General features: G+C 27.4%; 1 protein-coding gene across 1 annotated transcript; it reads right to left on the bottom strand.

Annotated features, from left to right (window-relative positions):
* Positions 1-6,054: 6,054 nt before the first annotated feature.
* LOC107448938 (neuropeptide Y receptor type 2-like) lies at positions 6,055-10,629 on the bottom strand (the record flags this gene model as incomplete). Its single annotated transcript, XM_016064311.3, has 1 exon — positions 6,055-10,629. A coding segment is annotated over one exon (1,239 nt), but the record flags the coding sequence as incomplete, so codon positions are not given.
* Between the last annotated feature and the right edge of the window lie 9,175 nt (positions 10,630-19,804).

Genomic DNA, 19,804 nt, shown 5'->3' with positions numbered 1-19,804 from the left:
AGCTCGACAGTCCTGGGTGGACCCTGGCTTTCTCAAGAAGACTGCACCAGTCCTTTCTTCTGAGTGCCAAGGCTTTCCAGTCTCTGACCTTGATTGTGGTAAAGTCCCTTTGGAGGCAATTCGCCCATCTCAGTCGGGGTCTGCCTCTCTTTCTAACTCCAGTTGCCCTTGCCAAAAAGATTCTTTTAGTTGTTCTGTCATCGTTCATTCTTACAATGTGTTCGGCCCATTTCATGCGCTGGATCTTATGGTACTTCAGAATGTCCGTTTCTCTGAATATCCTGTAGAGTTCAGAGTTAGTTCTCCTTCTCCACACTCCCTTGTCACACACACCACCAAAAATGGATCGGAGTATCTTCCTCTCGAAAGCAGCGATGGTCCTCTCATCAGCTTGGGACAAGGTCCAGGTTTCAGATGCGTAAGTGAGAACTGATCTTATTAGGCTTTTATATATTAGCAACTTGGTGTCTCTTTTAATGTTGTCAGATTTAAGGAATTTTCTTATGCCATAAAATTTCTTATGCCATAGGCCATAATTTGAACAGATTTTGAGAAAATAGTTCCTCTAGTGTTAATTCCTGAATCTCTTACTACTTTCTCAAGAGCAAGATTGAAAAGAAGGCATGCTAATGTGTCGCCCTGTCTTATGCCATTTTTTATTTCAACAGGTTCAGACAAGCTTCCCTGTATTTTGACTCTCAATTTGGTGTCATTTAATGTAAGGGATATTAGTTTCACAAGTTTTTCAGGAATGTTAAACTGTCTTAATATCAAAGTACTGTTTTAAATTTTGACAAAACATGTATAATTATGTCAGTCAATGAAATAACGATTGGAACATCTTCAGAAAATAAGTTTAACGAAAACCTTAATTTACTTTCGTACAAGAGATGTTTTTAATAGTCCTCTTATAGCCTAAAATAATAACATGTCTCTTTAGCAACAAAAATTCCTATTTAAAGCAAATAGCAAGTAACATTTAAGTAAAAATATAGTGCTTCCAGAAAATAATTTTTCACAGCGGCAATGAAATATTTCATTGCTTTTTAAGATGTATTAAAAGTGGAAAGAGATTTATAATTTATAGCAAAGCATGCTTGCGCAATATGTAGTTTACAAGAGATTAAACATTAAACAACTATTATCAAACCTTAACATTTTAAATAAGCAATTCTCATGTAAGAGAATAGTGCTATGTTTAACAATTGCTAGTTTAATTTTGAACCAATTATACATAGTGTGTTCAAAAAGTTTTTAGCTAGAAAAATATTTCAATAAATATAGAAATTATTGCCATCCCAGAAAAAATTAAATGTTTTAAATTACAAAACAGATGGTGGAACATTATATCATCATATCACCATTCACAAAATATATTTTCAAGTTTTTTAATAGTTGAACTTTACGAAAATTGTTAATTAGAGTAAATAAAATAGAAAATCGAAATTTTGCATACTTCATAAAATTCTTTTGAAACCCTACTTAATAAAAATGTTCTTTTACTGTCCTCAAATTTTTTTTGGGGGGAGAGGGTAAATACTGAGTCACTTTTTGTTTTCTTTTTGCCATGCAAAATTTACTTAGTTTTAAATAGTTGATATTTTAAAAACGTTTATGAAAAATACAAATAAATCGTCGTATAAATATACAAATTATAATAAATCTCAACATAACAAAAATGCTCTCTTACCATTGTCATTGTTTTTGGGGTTAAATATTGAGTCAGTTTCTTTTTCCACCACGCATACTTCTGTTGTCTCAAAGCCGTTGATATTTTGAAAATATTTATAGAAACACAAATAAATCGTTGTATTAAACATCCAAATTATAAAAAACCTTTGCGTAATGAAAATGCTATGTAACTGTTTTTACTGTTTTTTGGGGGTTAAGAACTCAGTCCCTATTTTAGAAACACAGAATTTATTTTTCGCTAAATAGCTAACATTTCTAAAATAATCATAAAAACTGATAAATAAATTCGATGACTCTAAGTTATAATAAAAATTCAGAGCGTTATAATCACGTTTTTCTTTTTATATTTTACAAGAGTTAATCGATTTAGATTTCTTATTTAGGTCCATTTTATAAACATTATAATGTTGAACCAAATGTTAAAAGATTTAAAATACTTTAATTTGATATGATGGTAATAATTTGTACATTTTCATACAAACTCTTTGCTAGCAAAAATCGTTTTTGATTATCCTATGTATCTTGAATTTTAATTTAGTTATTTATTTACACTTTGATATATTCATTTATAGCTCATTACACCAACTATTAGGAAACAATAGTTTACCATTTTATTGTTAAAAGCAGTTCACACCTACATATGATGGTGTAGAAAGCTACTTTTTCACTGGATTTTAATATTTCCATGTGGTACAATATGACAGTAATAGATTATGAACAATTAAATCACATTTAGGCAAAAGAAATTACCATCGATTACAACTCATAATTGTCTATATATTAAAGCATTTCAAATGAAAAAACACTCTTGTATACATTTTCCGATATCATAAAATATGAATTCGCCACTCTAAGCAAAATGATACATTGCATATGAAAAACATACATAACATTTAGTACTTCTTATACTAGTACTTCTTATACTATATTTTCTATAAATCCATTATATGTAGCAATTGGTAATTATTGGTATTAAGCTTAAAATAATGTAGTGAAATTTGGGGAAATGTAAAAATTTTTTTCTTTTAAAAAACTTGATTAAAAATTTTAAATTTTTTAATGTTATGTCTGTTTGTAAATAGATTCTTTTAAATTAAGATTATTGCACTTGTTGTCGTTTTGAAGTTAACAAAAATGGAGTTACTCCATTGTTCTTATTAGTGATAAATTATTAGTTTGTCAGTTGACTAGTTTGACAGACAAATTATTAATAATAGCAGTTAAAATGATATAATAAGAAATATGATTCATCATGGTTGTCCTTCCATTTTTTATTTCGCTGGATTGCAGCAATTAGACACTTTTCATAAAAAAAAGTCTTTATTCAGTCTTTATTAATTATAAATGCATTTATGCAAGTTTTCAAGCAATTATTATAATCAAAATTTTCTTATTGATACATTAAATAAGCCTTTTTACATTAAAAAAGTAAGAAATATTTTTTCCCTATTAGAAGAAAAATATCCTCAAAATAAAATAATTATTTCTTAAAAGTAATTAAAAATTATTAATTCTTTAATTATTTAAACATGTTTATTGAACTAAACTATTTTCTTGAACAATGTCATTGAATTTTAAAAATGAATATTTTAAATCCATATTATTAAGGAGATAATCTTGACATCTATTAAATTTATTTTACTTTTAATAAATTGTCTTAAAATATTTCTAATTAACTGCTTGCGATTGCTGAAGCTTTTTTAATTAGAAAAACTGCTTATGTAAATTCCTTATAATTTTTCTGATTGCATTTGAAAAAACAATTTGAGCTCTGAATTTTTTCAAAATTCTTTGGTATTGAACCAATAAGAAATACATAAGTTGAATACGATATTTCTTAATTAGTTAATTTTAGAGACTCAGTTTATCTCTTATATAATTCTCAAAGAATTCTAAACATATGACAACACTGAATTTCGTTCTTTCCAGAGCTATAATTAGCAACTGCTTTGTGGTATTAGAACTAATTTATTATTATCATTGAAAAAAATTAAGAGCTGAAATTTAATTAATTATCTAATTTAATTATTTATTAAATTTATTACTTAGTGTGTTGATTATTGAAACCCTTTAAAATGCTTTGTTCAATAATCAGAAAGATGTAGTTTATTATTATAGTATCTAAGATATTCGTCTTTTATTTTAACCAAGAGCAAATACTTTATATTTTTTATGTATAATATTTTTTATTCAGACTTTATGGAAGTATTATCCTTTGAAACTAAATTTCTGAAAATGTACCTGAACCACCCACTTATAAGAGAACAAAATAAACATCTTATTCTATTTATTCCTATGTATGCGTTTAACAGATTAAATAAAAAATAAAAAGAAGAATTTCTATTTATTTAAGAAAAAAAATGACATTTAACTGTTTTTCTTTCTAAACCTAGTCTAACAACTAAAAAGATTTATATTTTTATCTGTATTGATATTTGTATTGATACATAGTTTTATTATTTTTAAAAAGAAGAAAGCAGTAATTGGATGATATGATTTTTAATGTGTTTGAACATTATTCTTAAAATGGATTATTCGTGATGCAATTTATCTTGTATTTTGAAGCACCCTAATATAATAGTTTTTGAATACTTTCTGTTCGCAAGAATATGGATAAATTTACTTTGAAAATCCTCCAGGAAGGCACAATTTGTTCAATATTTGGTCCAACATTTCTTGGCTAGTTTTCTAAGTTATAAAACTTCAAGGCTACATATGAAGCAACTTGTACGTTACACACCGTTTGATATACATATTTTCTGGAAAGTGAAGGAATCTTTAAAACATTTTCTGTTTCACATATGATGTTAATTCACTTTTTAAAATTGAGTTGTTTGACTTGTATTCATGATATTTCATGTTTTTATCACAGATGAAATTTTTTGACATTTTCTGAATGAAGCTATCTAATTGCTTCTCGATTTATTGATAATTTATAACAAGAAAAAAGTACTTGATGACAAGAAAAAAGGTAGAAATACAAATTTCTCTAAAACTAAATTGAAAACATGTATTGTTGTCTTTTGAGACATTGAATAATATTGCCTGTTGTTAGATAATAAACAATGTATATAGAATCATACAATTCTCTATAGAAGAAATTTGCAATAGCTACAGATACTTAAAGCATGAAATACTTATACTTCTTTAGCTTTTAAAAAAATTTCGTACGTTTGTTTATAATAAAAAAATAATTTTTTTTTAAAATTTCTAATAAAAGGTTATTTTTAAAAGTTTTTACAATTGCAGTTAATAAATTTTATATGCTGACATTTATAAAGGATTTCTTAACATTATAAATCAATGTATCAGAAACTAAATTAGCAATGTATTTCCCGTCGAAGAATATATTTGCAACATTTGCCATACATGTACACACAGAAGTGCTCATAAAAGGAAAGATATACTCTGTACATTTTTTATTATAACGTAAATGATTCGTATGCGGATAACGAAGGGACTTTTCCACTTATACTAGATTATGAATTAAGGGAAAATCAATAAAATGAACTATTCTTTCTAATGTTTAAGAAATAGTTTAGGAAAACATTATCTTATAAACTTTTGTTTGTTTTATATATTTATGATTTTTTAAAATTTTGCATTTTTTCGAACATTATTAATGTTATGGTCTTCTGAGATTTATGTTACTTTTTTGTTAAAATATTATTTAGAATGAGTTTTAAGACATTTTTTTGGTGTTATATTTGTTTAAATAATTTGGACAAATTTCTACATTTCTTTTTAAATATATGTTTGCTTCATCTGATAAAAAAAGAAAATGTTTAATAAAAAGTTAAAATGCGCTCAATTTTTTAGGGTTAAAATACATTATAAAAATTTCGTCATACTATCAGTTAAATTCGTGCATTAAACAAAAGCATTTAGAATGCTAAAATATGTGTTTAAATGTTTCAAAACTTTTGAATGTAATCAAACATTGTTTAACTCAGTTTAGAATATAGATTTAAAATAATTTCATTCACGTTCTAGAAGTAAGTTGAATGTTTGTGTTATAGACATGTTTCTAGCATTATCATCTTTTACTCGGAATTAGCCAACTAAAAAATTAAGGAATTGTGGAGGGTCCGTTCAGTATGGCAGTTACTTATTCGTTATTCTAAGATAAATAGCGCCAATTGCCTGATTTTATTTTTCGTCTAGCATATTCTTTTTACTGATAAGTCTTTTTCTTTTACTGATAAATCTTTTTGTTTTATAAATGTTTGTTTAAACATATCTGACAGAAAAAAAATCCTCATTATTAAATTTCTATGAATGTTATCAATAATTTTTGATCAAATTAATTTTTCATATAAATTTTTTTATCTCGTTCAACTGTTACAAAAAGTTTATTTACAAACATTTTCTTTCCTTTTTCTTTTTACATTTTTCAAAATAATTACCTTTTTTTTAATTTTTTTTTGCTTAAGAATGTAACTTGCTATTTTAAAGGGAGCTTAATGAAGAACCCTCATTTGAATCCACTTTCGCATAATAAACATTTTTTATTTGTGCATATTTATTTCACATCAAAGTTATTAAAATTTATCATGATTATTATTATGCAGAACAAAAGAGTTCTTATTTGATTGATTACTAACATACGATAAGTAAGCTTTTGGAATTTTTATTTTATTTTGAATTGAATTTTTTGCATGTAGAATTAACGCGCTTTATAAGAAATTTAATCAGTCTCAGGATCATTTAAATTTTTTTTAAATAAATTATGCGGACAATCAGGTTAAAACTTTTTAAACCATAGATTAGCCAGAAACATATATTAATTTTCAGATATTTATTTTGGAATAAGAATACGGATAGAATTTTGTATTAAGCTTGAAGCAGACTGTATATTTAATTTCTTTAAATAGTCTAAGATATTACTGAGAATTTTGAAGAGTCTTCCATTTGCATTACTTGTTACAGTATTTACAATTATATTGTTTTTGATTATTTATAAAATATCTGGGGAAAGATTATGAAATGTATTTTATTTAGAAATTTTCATATATGAAACAAAAATAATGAGCAATTTCCCATTATTTAAAGCAGGATAAAAAGCATTTTTTAAAGTATTAGAACATAACAATTAGATTTATATGTTATTATTATTTGTCCACCTCAGCTTCACAGTGAACTGAGATTTTGGTTATGTCATTAATGCTTACAAACTTCACTTGTTCATATTAGCTGATATGAATAAATACTGGATTATTTGTTTGAAACAGTTTCATGAATTTTAAAATTTTAATTTTTTCCGCATTTTTTTAAAAATATTTTTCAAAGACTTCTCAAAGGCTAACAATTTTCGAAATGTACTTTGGTTTCATTGTGACTTAGTTAGTTGCTAACAATTTAAAAGTTTTAATTTTTCCTCTTTTTTTTATTTCTTTCAAAGACTTTTTAAAAGCAATTAGTTTCTTAAATGTATTATAGTTGCATTATAATTTAATTACTGATTAAAAAATTTAAAATTTTAAGTAAATGAACAAAAAAATGGCAACATGTTTCAAGTATTAGTTTAAAATAATATACTACTTATTAAAACAGCTTATGATGCATGTGAAATATAATTGTCACGTCTAATATTTAGAATTTTTCATAAAATACTAATTTACTTTTCTCTTTTTTAAAATAAATATTATGCAATACCGTACTGTTTTATTGCAAGTAAACGATTTATAAGACAAGCCACAATGTAATGATTAGTTGTAAAATGTTTTTACTTTTTATTACAAACACAAAAAGCTGGAATGTTGGTATTAATTTAAAGAGATGTGAGTACATTTAATCTTAAAAATATCTGTTTTCAAATTTAATATCTGCTACTAATTTTTCGTCACAAGCTCTTTTGTTACTTATCTGGGTTGAATTGGTGGCTATTTAGGATTTGTCAAAAACGATCCTCATATAAATGCAATATTTATACATAAATAAAACTCTTTTTTGCGAAAATATTGCTCATTCAAACAAATCATTATATTTCTTTGGAAAACGTATGAACCATCTAGAATTCTAAGAAGACATATTCATGTTTTAGTTTCAACCAATTAAGTTTTGTTTTTCACAGTAAATTATTGATATTTACAACAATATTCAGCATTTCTAAAATTCACTTATTTTCTAAAAAAAGACTGAAAGTCATGTTACGTTGCGTTCTTAACAAAGCACTAATATCACAAAACATTCAAAGGTTTGACTGTAATGGTATTATGATATGAAGCTGATTTACATCGCAAATGATCGTAGATACAACTATTGATTTAGGACATAACGTTGTTATGTAAGATCAATGTATTTTTCAATGACTTGTTTAATTAACGTAATTGGTTTAGGAAATTCTAAAATGTTCAGCAAAGCTTTTTCAAACTAGAATTGCACTATAAGTTTAAATATTTGCAAGTCATAAATCAAATTTTGAAAACAAAATCACGAAGTGACAATTTTGAAATAAATCAGGTAAATCTGTGATGTTTTCAATTAAAAAATCCAGAAAATTTTAAATTTTAAATCATCATAAAAAAACTATTGTATTTTTAAAATGCACTTTAGCAAAGCTATTAAATAAATGCATTGAATTGAAATATTATCTGTTAGTGGGGAACTGTTAAAGTTTTAAAAAAAGCTACACACCAACCACAAAATACAGGAGTATTTTTTGTTGAAATGGAGCACAATACACACGATTCATTATGATCATTAAATGCTATAAACGAAGTTTCAGTAATAAAGATTATTTTAAACAACTGAAAAAATTAAAATTTTAATTTTAAAGAATTTTATTTTAAATGTTTTGAAAAATTTTAAGCAAGTTTCATTTATTTAAAATTATTCATTTATATATGAGCACTCATACAATTAATTAGTATGTTATTTATACATTGAGAAACTGAAAACATTTTTTTTAGAAATAAGAGAATTCTCAGGTGTTTCTAACAAGATTTAGTGTAAGTAGAATATGGCCAACTACCTATTAAGGTAGGGAATCTCGTCTTCTGATATTACACGCTTGATTCCTTGATAACAGTAAAGTATAACTGACCAGATTCTATTTACATAGAGTCTATTTTAACTAACTACTACCACGTAAAAAGGAAGAGGATAAGCAGTTGTTCGTGAAAGATTGAACATAATCTTTCTTTTAACATGATATGTAAATATAATAACATACTATAAATAATTATCACACATTCACACTCAATACATATCAGTAAGAAAGTCTTTAGTGTTTCTGGTAAGTATGATAACTTGAATAATAATTCGGGCATGAACATACTTTCTTTAAACTTCCACCCTCACACCTAACAGTCTGGCAGCTTCTGGTGATGAAAATTCTTAAGTGCACTTTTCAAAAAAAGAAGGAGCATACTTAAGTAGTTTTTAAAAACTCCTCAGCTTACCAATCGTTGTATAAAATCTCTATCTGAAATAACTATTCTCTCAAACCTGTCTAGCGTCACTATACCTATGAAATGAACTAGCTCTATACCCTTTGAAATTCTTATAATGCCTTGTGCGAAGAGCTCTTGTAATAGTAGTTTTAACTTTTCAAAAATATATCTTTTTTTATCACCACTAATTATGCTGTTGTATATGAATAGTGCTGATGGATATATATAGGTAATAGATAGCTGTCTTCATGGCTAGTGGTATGTGAAGTAATAAATGTATACTTAGAGAAACTTATGGGTACTTTTAGAGATAGTGTATACTTCGAGGACTATCATGCATTACCACTGCCATCAACTTATTTGCTCTAGCACTTCTTTCACCTACCCGAGTTTCCATGCCTATATGGACCCTGACTGTACCTCTGGGCTTTTCTTGGAAGGTACTCTTGGTGAACTCTGGATGAGACTTACAGCAGAAGTACCTTGTCAAGTAAATAAATGCTTGCCCAAAAGAGCTGTTTGTGAATGCATACACTAACCCGCAAAAACAGCTGTAAGCTTGAGCTATCCCAAGTAACGTTTCTACCGTGTTTGCTGGATTTGAAAAATAATAGTATTTAGCATGCGAAACAGTTGATGGGCTTAAAGTGGACAATGTAGCATAGCGCGAGGTTTCTGAAACTGATGTTGAAACGGATATAGTAAATGGCATCCAAAAACACAGGAATAATAAATAAGCTAAGGCATTGCTTTTAAACAGTTGTCTATGCAAATTTTCTTCTCGACTTTCAAGACATTGGCGAGACTCCAATTCTTTCAATTGCCTCTTGTAGCGATGAACTGTCAAAGCAAAAGTAATGATAGTCAAAGAAATTGGTGCCAGAAAAATTAAAAATGTTAGGTTATATCCATATTGACGATTACAAATATCGTAATTATTGTCGTAAAATACAATGACCAAAATCCACATGGCAGAAGCAATCCATGAGAAAAATACTGCGGAAACAACAAATGTCACTCTGCAACAGCACGAGTATGTGTCGTTGTTCGAACTACGGTTACGTTTACGGTAAGCACGTAGTAAATTTTCTAACGCCATAAAAAAGTAATTGATAGTTGATGTAAAAAATGATAAAAGAGCACTGTACCATTGCCAATAACAGACAAACGGGTAGTGATGTGTGTTTGATAAGATGGCAATGCAAGAAGCGGGGAAACCCAAAGTTGTTATTAAAAGATTCGCTAGGGCTTGATTTGCTAGGAAAACGTTTCCATGGTGCCGTAACGTATCTTGTATAATTAAAGAACTTATTTGAAAAATGTTTACTGTAGTGCCGAGTACTGAAAGAACAGTGTAAAGGACTAAAGCCACAACATCATTGTTACTTTCATTTGAAGATGAGGGATACGATTGATATGAATTGTTGTAAGGAATACCTAGGACATGTCTACTACTATATATAACTGGAAATGAAGATGACGGAAGATGGGAAAACCAATCGTTGTTTTGGTCAGTGGAAGACTGTCCCTGGACGGCCTGAAAAATAAAATAAAGAATACATATTCACATAAAAATTAAGCTTTTGAAGCATCATTCTAGATGATGAGGAAATCAATAAAGTATATTATAATTTTCTCACTCATTTAACGTTTAAATTTATATAATTATAATCATTGTTTTAATTATCGTTCAAAAAGCAATCTTGATTATCAGATTAAAACATTCGACTTCCTTTCTCATTTCTGAAATTACATAGTAAAAGTAGTTTTTGCGATAAATTTAGTAAAATAAAAAAAAAGTTCATCCACTCTCGAAAAAATCAGTTCCTCCTTGAACAGTAATGTCGGTACTTTGAACCATATTATTATGTACATAATCTCAATATTACAAATTTAATATGTTTTAATTTGCTACACGATAATTTGGTTTAATTTGACGCTATATTACGGTGCCGAAGTTTTTCGGTATTTTGGTTTAAAACGGTTCAAGATTTCTAAAACATATGTTTTTTTGTATACCATTATTATAAATTTTACTCAATTTGTGTGATGGCATGCGTTTTTAAACTTTTTAAAAGATATTTTCATCAAATTAGATGAAGGTCGTTGCTTCTGAGAAAAAGTAAGCAATTTTTTTTTGCCTTAATGTTAATACTTGATATTTTATTCAACAAGTTCTCTGCAATGTCATATATAACGTAACTCAAGAACCTCTTTTTTTATTGATCGACTTCAAATATTTAATATGATAAAAATGAAAATTGAAATGCAGTATATCCAATTCATGAATTCATAGTTTTTCGCCGCCTGTGAAACATACTAAAATGCATTAGCATGATGTGATATGTCTTTTACGTGAAAGGAAAGTCATTTTATTTTAAAAAACAAATATTCAATTAACATGTAATTGTGATTTAGATTGTTTCCTTATTGAAACTCGTTTTAAGATAAGTTTTACAGTAACTCGCTTTAATTTTACTGTGATTATTAATTTCGGTGGATTTTAGATTCTACTTAAATAATTGCTTACGGTTTTCTCTTAAGTCTTTAACTAATTCCTTTTTTTTTAAAAAAAAGTAATTTTTGATAGTTGTTATTATTCATTAAACAGAAAATAGAGTAATCAATGAAAAAATAGCTATTCAATTTAGTATATTTAAACATTTAAATCTCAGCTCCACAAATGGATCTGACAAGCTTGACTTATCTTGAAACTTATATATTTTTTTAAAAATAAGTAAGGAAAATTGTTTTATTCAACACATTTTTACAGCTGCTATTTTAAACACAACATAAATAAATGTAGTACAGTGAGTGAAATAAAAACATACCATCTTTAATAAGTTTTGATCTAATGATCGGATCTTAACCTTCTATGACTCAATCCTAATGGTTTGAGGGAGTGATTTCAAAATTGTTAACTAATTCGTGTCTGATGCTATTTTAAGTTACAAAATAAAACACAAAAATGCACTTTCTTTGAATGAACATGACTTTTTTTCGGAGGATTCGGATTTTTGGCTCCCAAAATATTGAGGGTAACCGCAATCTGGGAAATATTGGACCAATAATTTGATCAGAAAAATTTGGATCTTCCAATGTTAATTTTGCTTTTTGAGTATTTCGCCATATCTCGAGAACCTTTTAAGCGACGTGAAAAGTCTTGGTACGCAATTATAAAATTCGCTAATCTAAATATATTTTAAGCATAAAATAGCATTTAGTAAATATTTATTGTTTTTTATTATTGTATCTAATAGCAATCTAAGAAAATTTGAAATTAAATGGTAATTTTTTTTGCATCATTTTAAAGAATGTAATTTTACATGGCAAAATACAAGGTTTAAATGAAATAGGCGGAATAATTCCGGAGAAATCAAATTTTAAAAATAGGACTTTAAACCATAATATCGTTCACATTTGCAGAAACCTTAATACGGTGCCAGTTTAAAACATATTTTCAGAGCATTCGATCATTCTTATATTTGAAACAAATGATGCAAATTTGCATGATATAGCAAATTCGTATGGTTTTATGGCTCAAGGTGCCAATATTATGGTTCACTCTTGAGCTTATTTTTCTGAAAATGCTGTAAAAAGTAAGTATTTATGAGAGAAAAGCATCTCAAGGATTGCATTTTTTTTTGTGTTGAAACTAAAAGCTTTAGTTTCATTTCGCAATAGAGCTAACACTTTCGTTATTTTTATCGATGTCTGAAAATTTTAATTACTTAAAAAAAGATTTAATGACTAAGTTCTTCCAAAACCACAGCAGTTCATGCGAAAAAATAAGTGCGAAATGTTATTTAAAGAATTCGAAAGCTTATCTCAGACTTCTAATTGGAAGACTTTTTTAGCATCGATTCCATTTGAAGTTTTTTCTTTCTTATTTCTATGAAATTCCAATGAACAAATCAGATAATGAATCGCATTTTTCTAGCTTAAATTCTAAGTTGTTGGAGATTTCATCGATCTTGCACTTATTAGGATGTTCTTTACACAGCTAAGATATGGGAAGAATAAAAACAACACAATTTTTGCAAAAGGCATAAAAAGTTTTATGTTTGTGTGATAAATTTATGTTAATAAGGAAAAAAAAATGTTTTTACTTCAGGTGGAATTAAATTTACAGGATCAATACTTGACATAAAATTCCTCGCAATTTTTTTTAAAAATTATTTTTCAGAAGATTTTTTTTATTTTAGATATTAAAAAGCTGGTAAACATATTAAGCACCCATGCATAAGTTTATTAAACGTGATAATTGACGTGAATGTCTTCTTTTAGTTTTTTCTAAGGAAAATAAAAGTTTGATAATTCTAAATTTAGTGCAACATCGGTTTATTTTTTAATTATTAAGGTTTTCCATTTAAAGATTTTCTTGTTTCATATTTCTATGAAATTTTAGGGGAAAATTCCATTAACGTATTGCATTTTTCTAGATTAAACTCTAAGTTGTTGGCGATTTCATCAATCTTGCCCTATTTAAAATATTTCTAACTCTGCTAAAGGTATGAAAAGAATAAAAACCACACAAGTCTAATAAAAGGTATAAAAATTTTATGTTTGTGTGATAAATTTATTTCCATAAGGAAATATTGTTTTTATTTTAAGTGGAATTACTTTTATAGGTTCAGTACTTGACGCAAAATCTATCGCAATTTTTGTATATCTGAATATTTTTTTCAGAATGCATATGTTTTTTTAAATTTTGAATTAATGAGGATCTGATAAATTAATTAAGCAAGCATACATACGTTTGCTGAGCGTGATAATTGTATAGCAAATTCACAAACTATTTTACTCTTTATTTCTGATTTTGTTTATAAAACATTTTGATGGTTCCAAATTTATTTTATGCTCTATTTTAACTTTATTTTTAAATTATAATGGTCATTTAAAAATTTTATCTATGAAATTCTTATGAAAATTCCAGTAATGAATTGCATTTGTCTTGCTTAAACTCTAAGTTGTTGGAGATTTAATCGTTGATGTACTTATTTGGATATCTTTTACGAGTACCATATTAAAATATGGGAAAAATTAAATAAGACACATTTACTAAAATAGAAAATTTATAGATGTGTGACAAATTCATGCATGTAGTGAAAAGAAAGTTGCTTTTCTTTTTAATGGAATGAAATTTAAAAGATAAATGTTTAACGTAAATTTGTCAAAACTTGTTTTCTGAATTTTTTTTTAATTATTTTTTTGTTGTTGTAAATTTAGATGTTGAAGTATCAGATAAATGTATTTTACACGTATCCTTATGTTTACTGTGCCCATTAACTGTACAATCAATTCGCACATTCGCTTCTTTATTTCAAATTTTGCTTATCAGAAGAGTTTCATGTTTATATTTAATAAGAAGTTAGATAGATCTGAATTTATTTTATCTTCAGTACTGTTTGAGTTATAAAATCTGATATGAAGATCATTTTACCCAGATAATACCAATATTCCCTTTTTCTTAAAGAGTTCCCTTAATTTGTAACATAAATTACAGATTATAATTGCGCTAATAAAACATGCTTTATTTTTCTCTTGGATTGAAATAATATCAAATAGAATTTAAAAAGATAATTATTCAAGTTTCTGTCATCCTTAATATGATACAAAAATAATTAGAAGTAAACATTTTCTAGTTAAATGATAATTTGAATGAGGTACCTGAATATCTTATTTCAGACAATTTTGAATTGATCTTCAAATTTCGGAATTTTTAAAATAAAAGAACACTTTTTACATAATTTCAAAATCACTTGAATTTTTTTCTGTCTCCAATTGAGCCAATGGTTTTAATAGTTAAAAAAACTTCATTTATCACTAGGTTGACATTGCGTGACTTTTTTATTTCATTTTATAACGCAAAATAAAGTTTATCGTTCTTTTCTGCATCTTTAAAAGCAATATTTTAAATCCNCTTTTTTAAAGCAGTCATAAGTGTCTTCCATGGCAATCAACGAGTTAAACCATAGCATTTACAAGATAATAATTTGGGAGATTCGCTCAGAAAATTCTTTGTAGTCTTATCACACAATGAAGATAGCCAGATTACGTCAACTAGATTACAACTATCTTCCCAGATTGCAACATCACACAGGATTTTAAAAACTAAGATATGGAAGCAAAATGGTGAATGAAAACAGACATCTGCTTTCTCAAAGCAGTCATAAGTGTCTTCCATGGCAATCAACGAGTTAAACCATAGCATTTACAAGATAATAATTTGGGAGATTCGCTCAGAAAATTCTTTGTAGTCTTATCACACAATGAAGATAGCCAGATTACGTCAACTAGATTACAACTATCTTCCCAGATTGCAACATCACACAGGATTTTAAAAACTAAGATATGGAAGCAAAATGGTGAATGAAAACAGACATCTGCTTTCTCAAAGCAGTCATAAGTGTCTTCCATGGCAATCAACGAGTTAAACCATAGCATTTACAAGATAATAATTTGGGAGATTCGCTCAGAAAATTCTTTGTAGTCTTATCACACAATGAAGATAGCCAGATTACGTCAACTAGATTACAACTATCTTCCCAGATTGCAACATCACACAGGATTTTAAAAACTAAGATATGGAAGCAAAATGGTGAATGAAAACAGACATCTGCTTTCTCAAAGCAGTCATAAGTGTCTTCCATGGCAATCAACGAGTTAAACCATAGCATTTACAAGATAATAATTTGGGAGATTCGCTCAGAAAATTCTTTGTAGTCTTATCACACAATGAAGATTGCCAGATTGTGTCAACTAGATTACAACTATCTTCTCAGATTGCAACATCACACAGGATTTTAAAAACTAAGATATGGAAGCAAAATGGTGAGTGAAAACAGACGTCTGCTTTCTCAAAGCAGTCATAAGTGTCTTCCATGGCAATAAACGTGTTAAACCATAGCATTTACAAGATAATAATTTGGGAGATTCGCTCAGAAAATTCTTTGTAGTCTTATAACACAATGAAGATTGCCAGATTGTGTCAACTAGATTACAACTATCTTCCCAGATTGCAACATCACACAGGATTTTAAAAACTAAGATATGGAAGCAAAATGTTGAATGAAAACAAACGTCTGCTTTCTCAAAACAGTCATAAGTGTCTTCCAAGGAAATCAACGAGTTAAACCATAGCATTTACAAGAGAGTAATTTAACAGATTCGCCCAGAAAATTCTTTGTATATCAGAAACAATTTGACATGATATAAAATGAAAATAAGTTTTGAAAAATAATAATAAAATTTAGCTGATCGGGAAAAAAATAGTAAGTTTTACAGTGAAGGTTTAAACTTTAAGGTAATATCTTACAGCTTTAGTTTCTCGGAATTATTTTTTTAATGCTATAACTCATATTTGCTTTTTCAATTTAAGTACAAATTCGACAGTCTAAAGTTTTGTTATTTACGGACTTGAAATCCTTCTTTCTTAATTATTGAATTATAACAAATATTTCTATCCTTAGGATCGAAGCAAATGTGACATTTTATACTTGTCACGAAATGTATTACACTTGCCTCCTTTGGGAAAAGGGTTTATTTATTTTCCCTCAAAAGTTGAAGGTTACAAAGATAAATCAAAGTTTATGAAAAATAAGAAGAAATGTACAGGAAGAAGACATATAAAAACATAATCATTTTATTGTGCTAAACCTTTTAATTCAAAATACTGCACTGAGAAAGAAAGTATGGTCAAAGCTACCAGAATATAGCTAACTTTACCATCTCCAATACCAAAAAGCTCGGTATTTTCACCTAATTATTTTGTTAATTATTTTTGTAAAAGCAGCCTTAAAAAATAATTTTATAATATGTAATAAAATTTGGTAATTTCAGAATAATACCTAAGAGCATGGCACAAAAACCATTTATACCTTTAAGTTACTTTTCAGCTTTATTTCTTTTTATTAAATGTGCGGTAATAGGAACTATAATGTTGAAAACCAGAATTTCCCGTAAACTATATGAAAGGAAAAGTTTCCCAATGAATGGTTTAAATACCATATATTTCGGTTCTTATTACACCAAATTTATGTGTTTTTTTTAAAACAAAACATGTCTTTGCTATTCAGTATGGCAATTCTACTAGACTTTTTTTTCCTTCTGCATGAAGATTTATTAAGATCGATTAGTTCTTAAGAACGACTATTTTTAATAACTAAGTTAATCTGATTTCTAATGTTTCTGATGTCTATTTTTAAATGATGGATTGTTATATCATTTCAATATATTTTAAAAAAAAAACAATTGCCGAATAATTTGCTATAGCTTATTAGATTTGGATGACGTTTAAATAATCTCAGTCTCAGAAGAGTGAAATTTAAAAACTATAAATAACTTAGTATTTTAAGATACTAGTTCATTCTAAGAGATTAGTTGTAATTAATGATATGAGGTTCATTATATTATTCCCTTATTGATTTCAATTCATGATTATATTAATATTATTTATAAAAGCCAATTATAAAATTTACCAATTAAATTAAAGCAAAAATATTTTGACATTTGCATTTGAATTAGCTATTAAATTGCTTTTAATTAAATCGGACAAATGGAACAAATAAATAATTATCCTTTATAATTTTCCTGAAAAATACATAATGTGATTTATGCTTAATGCATTTTATTCAAAAAAATTAGATTTTTAATTTCTGTTCCTTAGTATACTAATTTGCATAGAATTTCTGATTTTAATCTCTTGTTCAATATTTTGATTTTAAAAAATTTTTTTTCGTGATTATGAATAAAATATTTTCGTGCTAGTTATATGAAAATAAATGAAACTGCACTTTCGTGTAGACTAGTCCAACCTTCACGCATAAATTGTAGCAACCAAATTTAAATTTTCTTAATTTGACATAATTTTTAAAATTCTTTTTGCCTCCCAATATGCCTTGACTTTAATAACCTTGACTTTTTGAGTAAAAAACATGTTAATAACCTAGTTTAGTTTTGTAACACGTTCTAGTATTGCATGCGTGCACTCTGTTTAAGTACAAGCATATTCACTTACTGAATAGAAAATGGATATAAAATGATTTGAGATGCTGAAATCCTGTGAGTTTGGCGTATATTGCATGTCATTGAGAGGAGATCATTTAATACACGCAAATATCTAACAGGAAGGAACGATAATTTCCTATTCGTGGAATGAACTCCACATATTTCCTAAACTGAAATGATGCCAGATTAGAAACTTTCAACTTATTTTCTTTTTATCTTTTTTGCAAAATGAGAAATACTTGCATGAACTTTGATAAAGGTGATAAATTTACGGACGCCTTTTAAATCACGCACAAGCTTTAAGAGAAAGAATATGGAATTCTTTACGTTTGAAGGCGGATTAAAAGAAAATTATATTTTCTTAAATATTCTGCTTGTTTCCGTGTTTGTATTTGAAATATTTCAATTTCTCTTTCGCAGATTTTGTTGACAGTACCTAAATAAAATACTTTAAATTTTAATTCATAGAGGGATTCTAAGGGTTATTGTAGCAAGAATCAGAACATGTTGCATTACGGAGATTTGACCTTGCTTTATAAAATTGACAAATCTATTTATTTTTGTGATTTGTATTTTTTTTTGTAAATACATTTTTAGTTCGCAAACGTTAGACGATTCAGACTGGGGACTTTATTTGACTTTATTAAAATTATGTGAAAATAGTGAATCAATGTTTTGCTACAATGTTTTGCTGCAATGCAGGGTAATTGTAACAAGAATCAGATTATGTTGGCTAAGCGGGATTTGCCTCTCTTTTACAAAATAGGAAAATGATTTTTTTGCGATTTATATTTTTTCAGTAAATATTTTTTCCTGTCTCAAACATATAATCATTAGAAGAGTCAGGCTGGGGACTTCATTTGACTTTTAATAGAAACTAAGGAAATTAATGATTTGGCTCAGGTAAAAATAAATTGACTATTTCAATATTTTTTGATCAGAAAATGCATTCTTATGTGTATAATATTCATTAGTATATGAAAAACTAATATAATATGTTGAATAGTGCGCAAAATAAGAAACATATCATTCTTAATCGTCGGATTTTCATGATCTAGGTCTCAATTTTAATGATTCGAGAGGTTAACCTGAAACATTCTAATTAATTAAGTTCAGACTACATTTTAAGTTACGAAATCAGGAGGAAAAACTTACTTTCCCCGAATAATCATAACACCTCAAAATATGGAGGGGCAAGAAATAAGACTTTTTTAAAATTCGATTTTCTAGGAATTATTCGATCGATTTCTTTCAAAGTTTGCATTTTGCCATGGAAAATCATATTCTTTAAAATGATGTAAGAAATTGTGTACCTAACAATTCAAAGTTTTTTCGACTAATATTAAATAAGATAATAAGAAAATAATAAATATTTTTTAAAGTTATTTTTTTGCATGAAAGTATCTTTGGATGAATGAATTTTATAATTTTATGCAAAAATTTTTCAAATAATTTAAAAAATTAGATATGGTGAAATCCGCTAAAAGTAAAATTGTCATTAAGGGGTCCAAACTTTGGATCACTCTCCTGACTAAACTATTGGAGCCTTATTTCCCAGATTGCGACTACCCTCCATGTTTTGGGGGTCAGATATCCGAATCTATTGAAGAGAAAGGTATGTTCATCCAGGGAAAGTACGTTTGTGTGTCTGTTTTCGTAATTTAAAATATCTTCTGCCTTAAGAATTTAGCTTATTTGAGGTCACCCCC

The sequence above is a fragment of the Parasteatoda tepidariorum genome, chromosome X1 (genome assembly GCF_043381705.1).
Source record: "Parasteatoda tepidariorum isolate YZ-2023 chromosome X1, CAS_Ptep_4.0, whole genome shotgun sequence".
In the NCBI taxonomy this organism is placed as follows: domain Eukaryota; kingdom Metazoa; phylum Arthropoda; class Arachnida; order Araneae; family Theridiidae; genus Parasteatoda; species Parasteatoda tepidariorum.
This window is presented reverse-complemented; position numbering and strand designations above follow the sequence as displayed.